The 16,463-nt window shown below is 37.4% G+C and overlaps 1 protein-coding gene across 3 annotated transcripts in view; it reads left to right on the top strand.

Moving 5' to 3' along the window:
* DCBLD2 (discoidin, CUB and LCCL domain containing 2) overlaps positions 1-16,463 on the top strand; it is a 55,915-nt gene that overhangs the window by 24,001 nt on the left and 15,451 nt on the right. For all 3 annotated transcript variants that reach the window (XM_064410011.1, XM_064410009.1, XM_064410010.1), the window contains exons 4-14: positions 993-1,044; positions 2,392-2,464; positions 4,728-4,861; positions 5,499-5,539; positions 7,619-7,834; positions 9,041-9,165; positions 12,991-13,138; positions 13,552-13,722; positions 14,680-14,773; positions 15,145-15,194; positions 16,062-16,199. In XM_064410011.1, the coding sequence (XP_064266081.1) occupies positions 993-1,044; positions 2,392-2,464; positions 4,728-4,861; positions 5,499-5,539; positions 7,619-7,834; positions 9,041-9,165; positions 12,991-13,138; positions 13,552-13,722; positions 14,680-14,773; positions 15,145-15,194; positions 16,062-16,199 (1,242 nt within the window). The remainder of the gene's footprint in view (positions 1-992; positions 1,045-2,391; positions 2,465-4,727; positions 4,862-5,498; positions 5,540-7,618; positions 7,835-9,040; positions 9,166-12,990; positions 13,139-13,551; positions 13,723-14,679; positions 14,774-15,144; positions 15,195-16,061; positions 16,200-16,463) is intronic.

The following is a 16,463-nucleotide window of genomic DNA, read 5'->3' as shown; positions in this document are numbered from 1 at the left end:
AAGCTTACCTTGAATAGCAGAGTAAAAATGTCATTGTCTGTTATAAATGAAAGGACTGCTTCAGATTCAGGACAAAATGCATTTTTTCAGGTAGTAGTCAAGCTGGCAGATAGCTAAAAAGTTTTCTTATCGACCTATATATATTTTACACAGACTAACATAGTGGAAATTTTTATTTCAGTAGCAGCATCCTGTACTCCCTTAACTCTTTAATGACATAATCTGCAGACTAGTTTTTTGTCTTTTTCTTGTTTTTTTTTTTTTTTTAATCTTGGTTTTAGTTCTTTTAAGCCTCTGAAAGAGGTTGTTGTATTTGTTGTGCATCTCCTCCCACTCATTGTAAAGGTGAGTGATACATGTGGTCTGCAAGGAAATGAAGGAGCAGCAGCAACTGCCTCAGAAGGTGAAAAACCTTATCTGGATGTTATTATTAAAAGAATAGATGAAGAGTCTCAGTTTTTAATTTTGTAGGGTTTTTGATTCTTTCCTCTCTGTATTTTGGACTGTATGTGTTGATACACAGCAGACACAAACACAAAATTTGTGGTATCAGTCATAGATGCCAATAACATAGCATTCTAACATTTGTTCTCTGTGGTGCTTGTGTTCAGCACTGCAGAACCATTAAATGGTGAAACCACATGCCTCTTTATCTTATTAATTTAATTTTGTAAAAGGAGCATATGTTTCTGTTTCTGATTGATCTCTGAAATATAGCTATAAATTAAAATTAAGCTGCCCAGTAAAAGGATTTTTGTAGTATTATCTAGTGTCATATTCTCAGTAGATTTCCCAGTTACTCAGACAAATTAGCAAGGTTCTGCTGTGATACAAAGTCTCTTGCAAGAAAATTTAGTAGGAATGTGTTTTTTTCATTCTGAGACTTTTTTTTTTAAGCCTCAGAGGCTCAAATGTATGTATTCATGCAGTTTAAAAAGCATATTCAACCTTTTGTCTTTTTCATCCTTTTGACTTACATTTTTTCTTTCCAGACTTAATTACCTGTTTAGACAATGCAAGTCACTTTTCCGAACCAGAATTCAAGTAAGACTGATTTTTACCTGTTTTCTTTCCAGTCTATTTAATGAAGTAATTTTAGTGTTTCTGCTTTGCTTTGTTACATATTCTGATGCAGCTTGAAAACTGGCCATCCAGAGAACTTGAGACACAAACTAATTAGGGTTAGAGCTGAAGAATTTTGACATTTGCACTCCTCCTTCCTCCTCCTGTCTCTCCCATTTGTGCTATTTACTTGCAGTATACGGTAGAACCTTGTTAATTTGTACTAACACATAGGAGCTCCTATCTCATTTTCATAGAAAAAATATTGCTTTTATAAATATATTTTAGCAGGTACACAACTTAATTACTGAAATTTGTGTTGCAGTTACCTAAGGAGCACTAAATGATGACATGTATTAGAAATTGCAGACCCATTTCACAGTTTGGTGCTCATTAATGAGGTTCTGTGGAGACACAGAATGCTTTACATTCTGAAGGGGAAAATGTGTCATTTCCCTGCTGTCTCCTTCCCCATTTCCATCTAAAGCAAGGCCAATGTTTAAAGCTGCAGACTACTATGAAGTGTCTAAGCTTACTTTTTGGAGAACTTAAGCCGTGGCAGCCTGAAACATTTCAAAGTGCTACCTCTGCATTTCTCCTTCATCTTCCCAGGTTCCTAAATAGGGCTCTAGTTGTAGGTTCTGGCCTTAGTCAGTGTGTGACAAAGTCTCTGAATTCCCCTGTTTTCATGGAACCTACATTGTTGCTTCAGCTGTTGCTGAGTTGTGGTGAAAATGTTGATGCTTTTACTCCACTTTACTTTTAGCTCTTGAAAATGTAATTTTCATGTGTGCAGTATGAAATGGTGCTAGAACATGAACACAGGCTTGCTCCAGTGGTGCTGGTGTCTTGCCTCTTGCTTTTTATGAGCTAGTGGTAATTTGGCCAGTTTTTATGATCTAAGCATTGCCAAAAGCTATTACAAAATAGCATTACGTTTCAGATGCTTTATTTAAGGGTGTCATACAAATAGATATGAAGGTCTCTAGTTCATAAAATACAGTTCATTAATATTTTTAGTTATGTGACTTTGAATTTACAGGAACCACATATTATTCATAATATAAAATGTTTTATTAGTTCATCATATTGAGACTGGAACTGTACTTTCAGCTGGGACTTATTTTAAAACATTTTCAAATGTCTGCCCTCCTGTTGGGTACTTCTGAGTATTTTTGGTCTGATTTGATCGGTCTTCAATTAGGAGATATCATTACATAGTGATCCATGAATAGCAGAGTCTTGTAAATCAAAATTGTAACTTTTTTATAACAGTAAGAGAGTTGTTGGTGCATGCATATCCTGACTTGATTTTCTGTTCTCTTTCAGTAAGTATTGTCCAGCTGGATGTGTGATTCCTTTTGCTGATATTTCAGGCACTGTTCCTCATGGATACAGAGATGTAAGTGAAAATACCATGGGCTAAAGTGAATTTTTGTAAAACACATGGTGGATAATGTAAGTCAGTTGTAGTTGTTTACATTAGTTGTGCTTCCTGTATGCTAGGATTTGTACCTCCTAAAAGAGAACAACATGGTACTTATTTTTTAGCACTGGTGCTAAATGACAGATGCTTTAGATGTTGCCATCTCCAAGAAGTGGAGTAGTGTAGTGGAGTCTCAAATACTTTCATAAGTCCTGCAGAGAAGAGTGGATCAATCAAAAGAGTGGGTTTTTTCAACTCCCTGTTTTCTTTTACTTGGTTTTCTCAGGCTGGGAAGTTCGGATTTATAAAGAAAGAACCAGTTATTTTAATGATGTCCTCTTGTTTTTGACAATGTAATGCCTCTTTCAGCAATGTCGTAGTGGTGATCTTAATTTTTGTTACACTTTAGAGATGAAATACTGTTTAGGCTCAGCAGCTATAAAATAATTTGCAAAACAAATTTAATACTCTAAGAGTAGTTCTATAAATTGGTAATGAGCATCTTTAATAATGTATTGTTTACTTAAAACACTGCAAAACCCTATACGGTATTTTTCTAATGTAAGCCTTTGCAGGTCAATTAATGAACTTGCCATAGGATGGGCAGATGTTTGCTTTGTTTATTTTTAAGTTATTATAATTTTGCTAGCAGTCTACTAAAAATTATATTAAATCCTTGCTTTTTATTTTAAAATACTCTTTTAATAAGCCCTTAGATGTAGTACAGATATAAGACAATGTAAAAATGTTAGTAACCAAAGATTTTAGTATTAAATACAAACTTAAAATATGACTGTTTCTTTTTTCCCCAAATATTTGTAAATCCCAGGCTACTTGATTAAACAATCACCCCCATGTAAAAATGTCACCACAGTGTAACTGTATTACATGTTCTGGTCCCCAGTGAGTCCGCACTAAGTGGCTGCAAGGTAATTTTTGTAGCTAGTAATAATATTAAATTGATTCTCTGTGTCACAAATTTGCAGCATCTGTAGGAGTTCTGCTTGTTGGGAGTTTGTTTTTTTTTTTTTTTTTTTTTTCAAAAAATCTGGTATAATTGTTTTCTATGGAGAAAAACGAAACCTTTTCCTAAGGAAACTTAAGGAAATAAATGCCTTGTGACTTTCTTTTTGTATACTTTATCAACCAAAAAAGGCTAGGAATTTCCCAGAAGTCGGGCTGTGTGGAAAAAAATGAAATTGTCCAGCACTTTAGACCAAGTTTCAGGTTGGGATTTCTTATGCATCTCTTTCAAATATATGGGAACTGTTTGCTGCTTTAAAAAATACACAGAGTCTTGATTCTTTTCTGTGTGACCCTAATGTCCAAAGTTCTTGCGGGCTTGGAGCTCTCACTGCTGACATCTGGTGAGCAGGGAGGAGAGAGCTGTATCTCCTCCTGAATCTCATGCTCTTATTTTAATGGAGAGGAGAGCTGTGTTGATCCCAGACCTGTTGGATGTGAGCTTACTCTGGGCAAGCCTGACAGACTTGGTGTGATGAGTGCTGCTCACTGTGGCACCTGTAGCCTGCAAGCCAGTGAAGTGTCACTGTGACATTTGTTAGTAGATTCTGTCATCCAGGGAGAATGATACCCTGCATCCAGGCAAAAACATGATACCCTGCAAGAACATTTTTTATTACTGGTCTCCACTGACTTGTACAACATAGGTAATTGACTTGTTTAGGATGAGTTGTATGCATTTATACTGTGGCTTTATGTGGATCAGTGCTGGATGGTTAAACCATGTTTAACCACAAGTTCTGATAAAAAAATCCCTTAGCTAAAAGCTACAAAATGTGCAGTGCCTCACCCCTTAATTGTGAGAAAATAAACAAACACACTTTCAATGTGATTTCTGTTAAAAAGTTTTCTATGTATTCACATGTTTTATTGTCTAATATAATTTATTATAGGCTGAGCCTGCCTGTCTGGCTTTTTTAGGCTGATTCACTTTGGTGTTGGTTTGAGGTCATTTAATTACAACAGTTACATTCTGAATGCATCTGGGTGAAGACACAGTGAAGTGTAGGGCCTTCTTCTTGTGTTTTTATGAATTCAATAATAAATAAAGATGAATGGTTTCTAAATAACCAAGATAACAATTAACTAAGAATAGTATTTTAATGTAATAATAACAAAGACTCTAACTGGACAGTGTAGCATTTACAATATATGGTGTGGTGTTTAATTTATTGACTTAGTAGTATGAAATTTTTCTTTCCCTTCCTTCTTCAAGTCATCATCACTTTGTATGGCCGGTGTTCATGCAGGTGTCATGTCAAATACTCTGGGTGGTCAAATTAATGTTGTAATCAGCAAAGGCATTCCGTACTATGAAAGCTCCCTGGCTAACAATGTCACCTCAAAAGTGTAAGTATAATTTCCTTATCTTTAGCACCTTAGGTCTTGGTATGGTGTTATTCTGGGATTAATTTCAGCTCATGGACCTATATGTTACCTGGACTGGTTCTCTTCTCTAAATTTCTCACACTTTTGCTATAGTGTAATTGTTTTTCCAAATAACTTTAATCTCTAGACCATAAATTTTCATTTTCCAAATTCTGCGAGGAGTTTTTACCTTTTTGGCTATAAATTCCTACTGGTCTGTGGAAAAACCGCAATTTAATTGCAGCTTTTCAGGTTAGGAAAAGTGTGTAGCTTTTCATCATCTCAAGTCCCACAAATGAAAGCAATCACAGGAGACTGATTTGTGTTACTATGATTAGTTTAATTTGAAAAGAAAGCATTTTAATGAAGTCTTGCATTTTGCTGGGGGATGTTGCTTTGAAAGTATTTAACCCAGTATCTCTGGACTTGATTTCATTTGAGAAGGTGTTTGTCCTGAAAGCGCTGCATCTTGCTGGCAGAATGTGTTAATCATTAAGTGCTTGTTCCGGCACATGTGCATAGGTTTCAGTGGCAAGCAGACAAGAAAAATAAATTGAAGACAGTTTGTTTCAATTTTTCTCACGAGGAACTGTAAAACATCATCTTTTGTTCTCTGCAGGGGACTCTTGTCTACGAGTCTCTTCACCTTTAAGACGAGTGGTAAGTGTCACATGTGTTACACGTTACTACTTTCATACAAACTTTGTGAAGAGGTGGGTGTGCAGGTATTTTATTTCTTAATTTTTTTCTCATTTGTGAGACCTTTTTTTACCACATTCTTCAATAATGTATATTTTTGAATTGTTTTACTATCTCTACTTGATGATTAATCATCACTAATTTATAGGTACAGCAGTGTTTCGAGTAAGCCTTGCTTATCTGCAGAAAGAGATTCTTTCAGGCTAATTAAATAAATGAGCTGTAGTTTTCTAAGTGGAAGCTAGTTTTTCTCTAAGTCACTTTAAATGCCATCTTTGAGTGGATGTTGGAAATAATGTGAAGACAGTACCCTTTCCTTAGTCTCTTTAACTATTCTAAGAACAATATAAAGACCAGAAAGCCATCATGTCTGTTTTTCATAATGATAAAGTTAAAAAAAGAAAGGGAGGGGGAATCATGCAGATACTTCTCAAAATAAATAAATGCTTTTCCTAATATATAAATCAAGGCACCGTGATGGGGATATAAAGACAGGAATCTGATGGGCAGGAGTGTTTGGTGATGGAAATGTATAAATAAGGAAAAATTAGAATATACAGTGCACTTAGTATTAAAATTATTTCTCTCTCAGGCATCTGCAAGAGCTGAGGGAAGGAATTACAGGTCTAGTGTCCTTATGCATAAAGAATATTAAACACAGTGATCCGGGCAGGGTTTGCTGGGTTTTTTTGTCTTTCACAATGTGATCTGATAGTATGTATGAAAGTAATTAAATGGCCTTGGAAATTGGAAGAGATAGGAAAAAATGCTAGTCTAGACTTTGTGAACTTCAGTGACACATGAGAAATTGAATTGGCTAGAGACAAGATGTAGCTCTAGATTAAAATGTCTGTAGCTGGGTTGCCTAGGACTTAGGTGAGGGCAAAAAAACCCTGTAGTATGTTCAAGTGAGATTCATCAAACTGTGGTGAAGGTCCTAATGTGTTCCTGCTGTTGCAGTTGGTTTTATGACTTGGTATGAAGTAGAGGAGTGTGTTAGTGCTAGAGGCGTGGTCAGTGCAGAGAAAGATGAGACTAGTTATGCCTGACTTTGAGGCTCAATAGAAATTAACTGAAGCGTCACAGAGCAAAGAGTGGAATGTAGCAGGTATTTAAACACTGAGGCATTTCTGCTGACAAGTGGCAGCATGTTAGATGGAAAATGACAGATGAGGGAAAGAATTTCCTTAGTGAAGTGATCCTGTGCTGTGGCAGGTGACGTACATTCAGCAGAGACAGTAAACTACTAATGGCATCTCAGAGGACATGGGCAAGACTTTCTCTGGGATCCAGTCACACATGGGCTATGCCGCCTGTGCCTTCCTTGAGGGATGAGTGCCCCCTTTGGTGGAGAGGGGGAGTTCGCAGGAGAAGAGAAACTTTGCTGGGTTGTTCAGCCTGCCTGACGGAAAGCAAAGATTGCTCTATGCTGATACTTCTGAGAACTGTGCATGTGAGAGGGGAAAACATTGGTATTACAGAACGAGAAATTCAGCCCTGAATTTAGGAGACGTTTTTCAGCCACCAGCAGAAGGCAACATGGAAAGAAACATTTAATAAGAATGGTAACCAGAAAAATGTAACTAATTTCAAGGATGCGTTTGAGCTCAAGGCCAGGCTTATGACATGACTTCCTACATGCTTTGGTTTTGTTCAAATTAACACTGTGATGCTGGGGTTGGTTTAAAAACCCAAGAAGTTACACAGACACAAGAAAGGAGCTAATGAACCAGTAGCCTGTTGGCCATTCTTGCAGCAACCAGATATACTCTTACACCATGAATGTTCCCCAGTGCTTCTCGTTGAGTGCTCTGTGTGAGTGGTGACTGAGAGAATATCCACATTACTCTTGGAACAGGCACAAATCACGGCATTCTTGTTCTAGCATCCCTGTTAGAAAGCAAAAGACAGTGTGTTTTGCTGGTATTGTTGTTATGGAATAAATTTAGATAGCAATTTAATATTGGCATGTAAAGTCTTAAAATCCAAGCAGCATAACTTCAGTTCTTATTTACAATCATCGCCTTTTCTGTTGTTCAGGTTGCTATGGGACACTGGGTATGGAGTCTGGGGTGATTCCTGATTCCCACATCACATCATCATCGATTCTTGAGTGGCCTAACCAAACAGGACAAGTAAACATTTGGAAACCTGAAAATGCCAGACTAAAAAGGCTTGGACCTTCTTGGGCTGCATTTATCAGTGATGAACATCAGTGGTTGCAGATTGACTTGAATAAAGAAAAGAAAATAACAGGTAAGTGAATCTGATGTGACTTTTCAGCAGCAATTAAAATTTTCAGTTACTGATATCCTTTTCTCCAGTGCTGGGCCTTAGATAAAGCTCAGGTGGCACTTAATTACCATTACACTTAATTTGATTCCATGTCCTAGCTGATACACTGAGGAGCCTGGAGCTGAAGAGGTGTAGTAGAGATTACATCTCTTCCATCAGAATTTGTTGAAGTGTTTCCTGTGGTTTTATTGGATCCTTGATTCTTCCCTTTTCCTGCTCATTGTCTCCGTGGAGATGCAGATCAAAATCCAGTCAGCTGGTACTTCTGGTGCAGGTGTAGTGACTTGTGTTCCTAGGTTTTCTTTAGTGCCTGTCATGGCCACAGTGAATCAAACATCAGTACTGAGGTGTTGGCATTTTGGGTTGAATCTCCAGGGTAGCAGTTGTACCTTCAGTGCCAGTGTTAGTGTTTTCTGGTTTAATCCTTCAGAGGTGATTTTCTGTTGTTAATAGGCATGTTTGTCATCTGATGTAAATCAAAATTAAGTTGGATTTAGGTTGAGTGCTTCATAGAGTCCAGGGCTTTAAGGCTATTGTGAAACATGTTCCACTGATCAGTTTGTGCTTGTCTCTTTCCAAAATGCCTGAGTTGGTCTCTGTAACCTCAGCTGCACACTCTGCTATCAGCAGTGTGGCTTGCTGTCATTAAGCAACTTGGATTTACCAGTGGCCTTTGTTGCTACCTCTCTGGAGACTCTTTGTATTTTGCATTACTCCACTAATTCTTCTGCTAACAAGCCTTTCCAAAACAGCTTTGCTGTGTGAGTTGTGCTGCAGCACTGCAGTGTCAGCTGTAGGAAGCTGCAGTTCTTTCAATGGTGCCTTTAGGTTGGCAGTACAAGAGCAGGGAGAAGCTGTGTCAGCAGCTGGAGACAGGAGTGAGCTGTGGTCAAATGAAGGGGCTGTTTCCATCAAGAAATGGGGCATGGGAGGAAGGGCTTAGCAAGGTAATACCATGAAAATTAAAATACAAAGTAAGTAAAATGAGTTTACAAAGTTTCAGTCACTGTAGAAGCTTCACACCCTGGCCCTTTGGATAATCTTCTTGAAGTTAACTGGACCAGTTAAGACTCTCTGCTATACAGCTCTGGATTCAAAAACAGATCTGTTAATTTTTACAAAGTGGTACCAGTTTTTTGTCCTAACTGGGTGCCTCAATTTTCACAGGTATTATAACTACTGGATCAACTTTAGCAGAGCACTACTATTATGTCTCAGCCTACAGAATTTTATACAGTGATGATGCACAGAAGTGGACAGTGTACAGAGAACCTGGCATGGGTAAAGATAAGGTAAAAATACCACATACTTTCTAGGTATGTTGTAAGGAAATTTCACAATTGTAAATATAAGTAATTTTGCTATGATGAGGAATCATTAAATAACTTTTATTTTCAGTGTTATTTTGAATCATAAACAACAGATAAGCAGAAGAAAATATAACAATATGCAAATATGTAAGGATTTGAACAGTTCCAAAATTCAGGTGTTATTTTCATTGCTATTTGGGATGGGAATATTCTATACAAGAAACTTCTGTTGCTGCTGGTAGGTTTTCTGGTACTGCATCTCTTCAATAATAATTCTGTTTCTTTTAAAATAGGTTATATATTTTAAAATTAAGCTTTATTTTCTTATCCTCTTAGAATTACAGAATAAATGTAATGGGTTGTATGTTTTTTCATGTTTCCTAATGTTTCTGTCAATTTTAATTTTTAAGCAAATACTGCTAGGTTTCTTATATAAGAGAACAGCCCTTGCAGAGGGAGGGGTATGTTCAGATTGCAAATGTTTTGTCACGCAGAAAAAGTCCCTAATATTAGCAGCAAGATAATCTTATTTTCCCCATGTTTACAGCTCTGCAGTATTTAATAGGCAGCAAAAATGAGAAAATTCTTGTCTTCCCAGTGGTTCAGATCAGATTTTCTTAACGAAATTACAAGATTCTTAGTAATGTGACTGGAACTAGATTTTCCTTCTTTTTCTTAAAATCCTTGGATGTAATTTATCTGAGTTCTATAGGCTGGTGGTATTAAGTACATGTAATTGTAACTACTAGTCTGGTAGTTTTTTTAGAAACAGGTTTTAAGGATGGTTACTTTGTCCTTGGTCTTCTCTTTACTCTGGGTTAAGAATGTTTCAAGGTAGGATGTATCATCCTGTTGAAGTAATAGGCTGAAGTTTGTTAAATTAAGACATATTTGATCACTGAATATAACTGCTGTAGGAAACTCTTGGAAGAGAGGGCAAGAATTTACTGTTGGGTCTGAACTACATGTGAACTAAAGTCACTGTTGGTGTGAAGTATTCAAGAAAAAAAGGAAAAAACCAGCATATTTTGCCAGTTTTGAGTGCCCTCTTCTGGCCATAAAACAAGATCTCAGTTAGCAAGCTGCCTAGATTTAGGCTTCAGTGTTAGTTTGACAATTTTCTTCAAAAAACGTTGCAGCTATTACCTAGAATTTGAGTGTATTGTTCCTTTTGCATGGTCATGAAATGAAAAAAAAATTGTGGAGCCTGAAATTACAGGCAACAGATCTTTCTTTGTGTTTTGTGTGTCATTAAGGGACAGGGCATGAAGAATCATATGTACCCAGGAACTGGCAGCTGTAGTTAAACGACAGAAAAAAATGGTTCAGTTTTTCTATTTCAAAGTATCAGATTTTCTCTCTGTCTGCTTTCACCTCACTTGATACAGATTTGCTTTTGGATGCATCTGCTTTGCTTACAGGCTTCTCCCTTTTTAGCATGCCAGACCAGCTGGGAGGTGCTAGTCCCTGGTTTTATGAAATATGTTTGGAATTCCTAACATTTTTCAGGAGACTAGAAGCTTTTCCAAGCCTTTCCTGTAGTCTTTTTTGCAAATACCCTTTAGAGATTTGGCAGTACTCAAGAAAATCTTCTCTTCATTTTTCATGGATTAAAAAAAGAGTAAATGCTTGAATTGGGGAAAAAGGACAAATGAGATTTGCAGTGTTGGAAAAGCTTTGTTTAACAGCACAGAGGGAAATGGAAAGTGTTTGAGAATAAAAAGACTATGAAAGTGATTTCTCATTAAAAAGTTAGTGCTGTATTTAGCTCAGAAGCAAATTATTTTTTAATGCAAAATTTAGGGTAACAAAAACCACAGAGCTGCAGATAAAGTTAAGTTACTTCTGTAACACTGGATGTCAAAAGCCTGGACTAAAGATCTTTACTGTTAATCCTTCTTGAAAGTAAGAGATGGTGTTGCTTATTTTTGCCCTTGCTGTTAGATGCTCAGCCTCAGAAACCTGACATGAGATTCAGCTTTAAGAGTTGGGCATCTGTGTCCTTGCTCTGTAACATCTGCATATGTTGCTTGGGTAGCCAGATGTACCTTCTTTTGGTGCTGGGCCTGGCAGGCACAGCACAAACAAGGACACAGTACAGCAATTTGGGCTGGGTGCATCCCCTCAGGAAGTCACCTCTCTTATTTTTCTTCTCACTTGCGTCCTTACCAAAACAAAAAAATTGTTAGTGAGATCTGTAGCTACAAGCCTGTCATGAAAAAAAAAAAAAAAAAAATCAAAAACCAAAACAAACTAGTAAGGGAAAAGTGGCTGTAAATTGGAACCCAGTCTGCTGTGGGCACATGAACTTCAACTACTTGGTGCTACTAATTTATATCCAAAATAACATCATAGGCTTGCCCCTGCATTTACTGTGTCTTCACTTCTTGCTACTGAATATATTTAAGAACAAGAAGCTTAAATTCAGAGCAGGGACTTGTTTTGAATGGATAGTTTCCTAGAATAATTATTTCAGGCCTCTAGGGATATTCTAGACTTTTTTTCAAAAACTCAGCAATGCAATACAGAAGTCTCTTCTCTTGGGTATCAAGATTGAAACAGCAGTGATTTGTGTTTATCAGAGATGTGCTAACAGCTCTTGACTGCTCCGTGTTATGCAGACACATCAGCTGTTGCACAATGCAATGCCTGTCTTTAAGAATGGCAGGGTGCTTTATTGCTTACCAAGTGGTGTAAGTGTAATACCTTATAATACTGAGTTTTTTCAAGCAAGTGCCATAATTGTGCTTTGCATTGTGTCCACCATGATTTGCAATGTCTGTATCAGTGCTTCAAAAGAAAGAACTCATTTACTGTCATCCCAGTGGTGACCTGTGTTGCAGTAGCACCACAGAGTTGCATGTGCAGGGCCAAAGCCCTACTGCTGTGCACAAACATGGAGAGGCAGCTCACTGCCTACCAAAAGACATGGTGCCTAACCAGTCTTCCTGAAGGAAGGGGAGGGTTGGAGTACTGGGCCAAGCTGCTGTATTGTTTTAAGCAGCTCGAGAGTGATAAATCTATGATTGGCTGTAAATCTGCCAGTGTGCTTGCATAGCATCTCACAGGCACTCTGCTCACTGCTTTTAAAATTCAGCCAGACTCATTGTATGTTGTCACATTTTGACGAGTTCTTTGTGTGCAAGGATGGCAGTGAAGGACCAGCTTGAGCACATCCTTCACGCAAAGTCTGTGCCCTTCTCTTGCAGAACCTCATGGCTCAGTGTAAGACTGAGGAGAGCTTTCGCATTCTGAACCCAAATTCTTCTATTTTGTTGTGGCTCAGCACTTGCAGGCAACAGCCACGAGAGGACAGTGTGATTACACACTTGAGGGTGCCTCCCAGTGTTTTCTAATGAAAACCATCCTCAGACAGGCTGTGCTGAACTGCTGGGTTGTGTGAAGGCACTCCTTAATTCCAACTTGCACAGTGTCACAACTCATTGCTATCTGTGTATATTTGAAGAGTAAGTGTAAAATACCAAGAAGGAGTTAGAATGACTCAGTGCCATAAACATGTGTGTAACAGCAGGCTGTGCTTGGGGAGCATCAGTAGGATATTCCATGGTACCTTTACTCTGAATTGTGTAACTGTGTGCATACATACCTTTCTTTGTTTTATTTAGTTGTAAATGTAATGGGGCCAAGGGAGTGGGCAAGTGCAGGCAGCAGCACTGTTCTGGGGTGAATTGAATCCTTCACTGTTTATTCTTCTTAAATAAAAGATCAAAATAGGTAGTACTTACTCAATTGCTATTGTATTTGTAGAACATAATGTTTCTCTCTTTTTTCCCCCTTCTTTTCTAGATATTTCAAGGGAATACTGAATTGTACCAGGAAGTTCGCAATAATTTCATTCCACCTATTATTGCACGTTTTTTTAGGATTAACCCCTTAAAATGGCACCAGAAAATTGCAATGAAAGTAGAATTGCTAGGATGTCAGTTTAGTATAGGTAAGACAACTGAAAACTTTCAACTGTGCAAGACAAGAAGTGAAACTATTAAAGTTGTAAGTGAAATTACTAAGATTAAAAGTTATATCATGGGTATATTTTCAGTGAGTCTGAAGTACTTCTTGGCTGCATAATACTTCTTAAACTGGTATATCTGAGTTTATCCAAAAGTTATTGTGCTTAAGCAGGAAAATACTGAATTTAGGTGTACATAAGGTAATTTACAAAACAAGTGTGTCAAAAGATGCCAATCACTTGCTTTCCATGTCATTGATTCCTGGTGGGCGGTTTCCTCATTATATAAAATGAACAAAAGCTTTATAGCAAACAGTTCCGGCTGTCTTCTCCTGAAAAGGAGATATGGAAAACTAGCACTTCAAACAACTTACCTTATAAATTCTGTTCTTCTGAAGGTCGTGCTCCTAAAATCACCTTGCCAGCACCGCCTCAGAACAAGAATGATGAGAAGAATGCTGACTTTGTGGATGACTTCATTCATTCAGTGAAGACTTCACTGCAGACAGATAAAACAACTTTCACACCTGAAGTAAAAAACACTACAGTGACTCCAAGTGTAACCAAAGGTATCCATCGTTAAACAGTAGAAATGTTTGGAACTCCTTATAGTGCTTTGGCATACATAGTGCTTTCTGCATTGAAATTTTCCCAAAACTTAACAAATTACAGCAGATTATAAATATTTTATTTATAATATTTACCAGTTATTAAATACACAAATGATAAAAGATGTGCAGTTGCATGCTGCATGAAGATGTGCCAAGTAATATATATAATATAAATGTATATACAATATATATTTTATAGATATATAGTAGTTCCATCTTCCAGAGCTTGTTCAAACAACGTTCAGGTTTTAATCACTGAACAAACTTTGTCAGAAGGAGAAGTTGTAATTTGGACTTCCCTTCTGAATTAATCAGATGTAGCTGCTTTATTTAATAATTTCTTAGAACTTTGCTATATCGTTGATATAGCAAATCTTCTCTGGAGCAATTTTTTTGACATGAAATTTGAAAAATGTCACCTGGCATAATCATTTTGTTTATCAAAGAAAATGGTCAGAAAAGGGAGCAAAGTCACTGCAGATGTGGACACTGCTGAAGTGTCCTTTGGATAGCAAGGGACAGGATCACACACAGACCCAGCACTGACTGATTGGGATTAACTGTTAAGGTACTGTGGAATTTACTTCTTAAAGGAGGTTTGAACTTACATGGTGATATTAAGCGATTTTCTGCATAAAAAATAGAATACAGTATTGTAACAGAAAAGCCATATATTAAAACAAACTGATTGATTTCGATGAAAAGCTCTGCAAAACCACCAGCTCTGCATGCATGTAGAAGAGCCAGATGTTAATTGAAGTTTGCACTGTGGGAGCATCCAGCAGAGTAGCTTAGCTGGGGGATCTGGTGTGATAGACACTATACATGAAAACTGTGCTCTATGCAAGTAATTTTCAAATCAAAAATTGGTTTATGAGAAGCTCTTTCTGTCTGACACAATTTAATGGCTTTCAGATGTGGCATTGGCAGCAGTTCTGGTTCCGGTGCTGGTGATGGTCTTCACTACTCTGATTCTTATCTTAGTTTGTGCGTGGCATTGGAGAAACCGGTAAATAAATAGATGGATGAAAGCGCTTTAAATCAATGTTAGCCTGGTGTGTGGGAATGAAATGCTGCATGTATTGCTGTGGGAACTCTGTGGTCTGCACTTGTGGAAAGAATTGCATTCTTTCTGAGAAAATAATCGCTTGACTAGCGAGGACAAAATAGCTTTTTAACTGTTTTCATTGCAAGTGCTTTGACTGAAAACTGGTTTCTCTGGTAGCAGCAGACTGGTGATGGGAAGCCAGGTGACTGGTGCTAATACATTAAATTTGAGGACCAGTTACAGCCAAGGTGATAGTTGCTGAGCATTAATTAATGCATCTTTTGATTAACAAACTCGTTAAAGTAACCCTTTTGTCCTTTTTATGTTAACAGTAAGAAAACAACTGAGGACACATATGATCTACCTTACTGGGATCGTGCAGGTAACAAAATAGTTTTATGAAACAATTTTCTCAGTCGTTTTTTGTTCAATGTTTATTTCAGATTGCAGTTACAGTTTCCACTAGCAGAGCTTCTCTAATGCTAACTGAGTGAGGCATAGCAAACTGAATTTCTTTTGTGGACCAGCTTAATTGTACTGCTTCTTTCTCTGATTTCTTTTTTTCAGAAATAGTAAACATCATGTCTCCTGTTAGATCTGAGCACTTCAGGCTTTTTTGTGAACGAAGTAGAAAACCTTTTAATTATACAACATGAGGGGGAAAATTAATTTATAACAAATGTCTCTATACATTTGATAATCATTTATTTGGTACTTTTTTGTCCTGGCAAAAAATCTTCCATCATAGTGTATGAGTTGGGTCAAAAATTTTGTTTTCATTGCCCTACTAAGCATGTCGGATTTAGGTATATTTCCATCCAAATGTCTTGTGCCTCATAAACTTAAGATCAGACAATTGCACCAGGCAGCTCTTTGCAATGGTCCTGAAACCACCTGTGCCCCAGGTGCAAAGGGCAGTGCAGCAGTTGGGTTGGTATGGCTAGGTGACTGTGCTTTGCTTCTCTGGCCTCTGTTGAAAACTTGCACACCTGTGTGTCTGCTCACTGGCAGTCTTAAGTATGTCTTACCCTTTAGACAAGGAACCTTTTAATCACTTTAATTTGCTACATATTTGTTTCTGATAGCTCACAGCTCTGATGTCTTAGGGTATTACTCAAAATAGTGATAATGGAGTTATTTACCTGTTTCAACAAAATATAATCTGTGCTGAAAAGTATTTTAGTCGCTTAAAACACAGTATGTATGCAATCTTGGGTGGTTTTTTTGCTTTTTTTTAATCCATGTGAAGGATGGTGGAAAGGGATGAAGCAGTTTTTCCTGATTAAATCAGCAGAACATGAAGAAACTCCTGTATGCTACAGCAGCAGTGAAATCAGTCACCTAAGACCAAGAGAAGTCCCAGCAATGTTGCAAACCGAGTCTGCAGGTAATTTGTGGGCTATGTTTTTTATGTATGTATGTATATGAATGACATGCCAAATATGTCAGGAATCTGGCTACATTTAGTTATTTCCTGGTTTTGGAGGGGAACAGAGGAGAAGTGAGTCGTTCTGTGGGTAAGCATATCTCTTAAAATGCAGGCTTTTTCGTGTCTGCTCTCTCATTTCATGTGCTATACATAGACAGTTCCCAAGTTAATGCAGTAACTGAAAGGTTCCTTATTTGTTATTAAACCTCATAAAAGGTGAAA

This window comes from Passer domesticus, chromosome 2 (genome assembly GCF_036417665.1).
Source record: "Passer domesticus isolate bPasDom1 chromosome 2, bPasDom1.hap1, whole genome shotgun sequence".
NCBI lineage: Eukaryota > Metazoa > Chordata > Aves > Passeriformes > Passeridae > Passer > Passer domesticus.
This window is presented reverse-complemented; position numbering and strand designations above follow the sequence as displayed.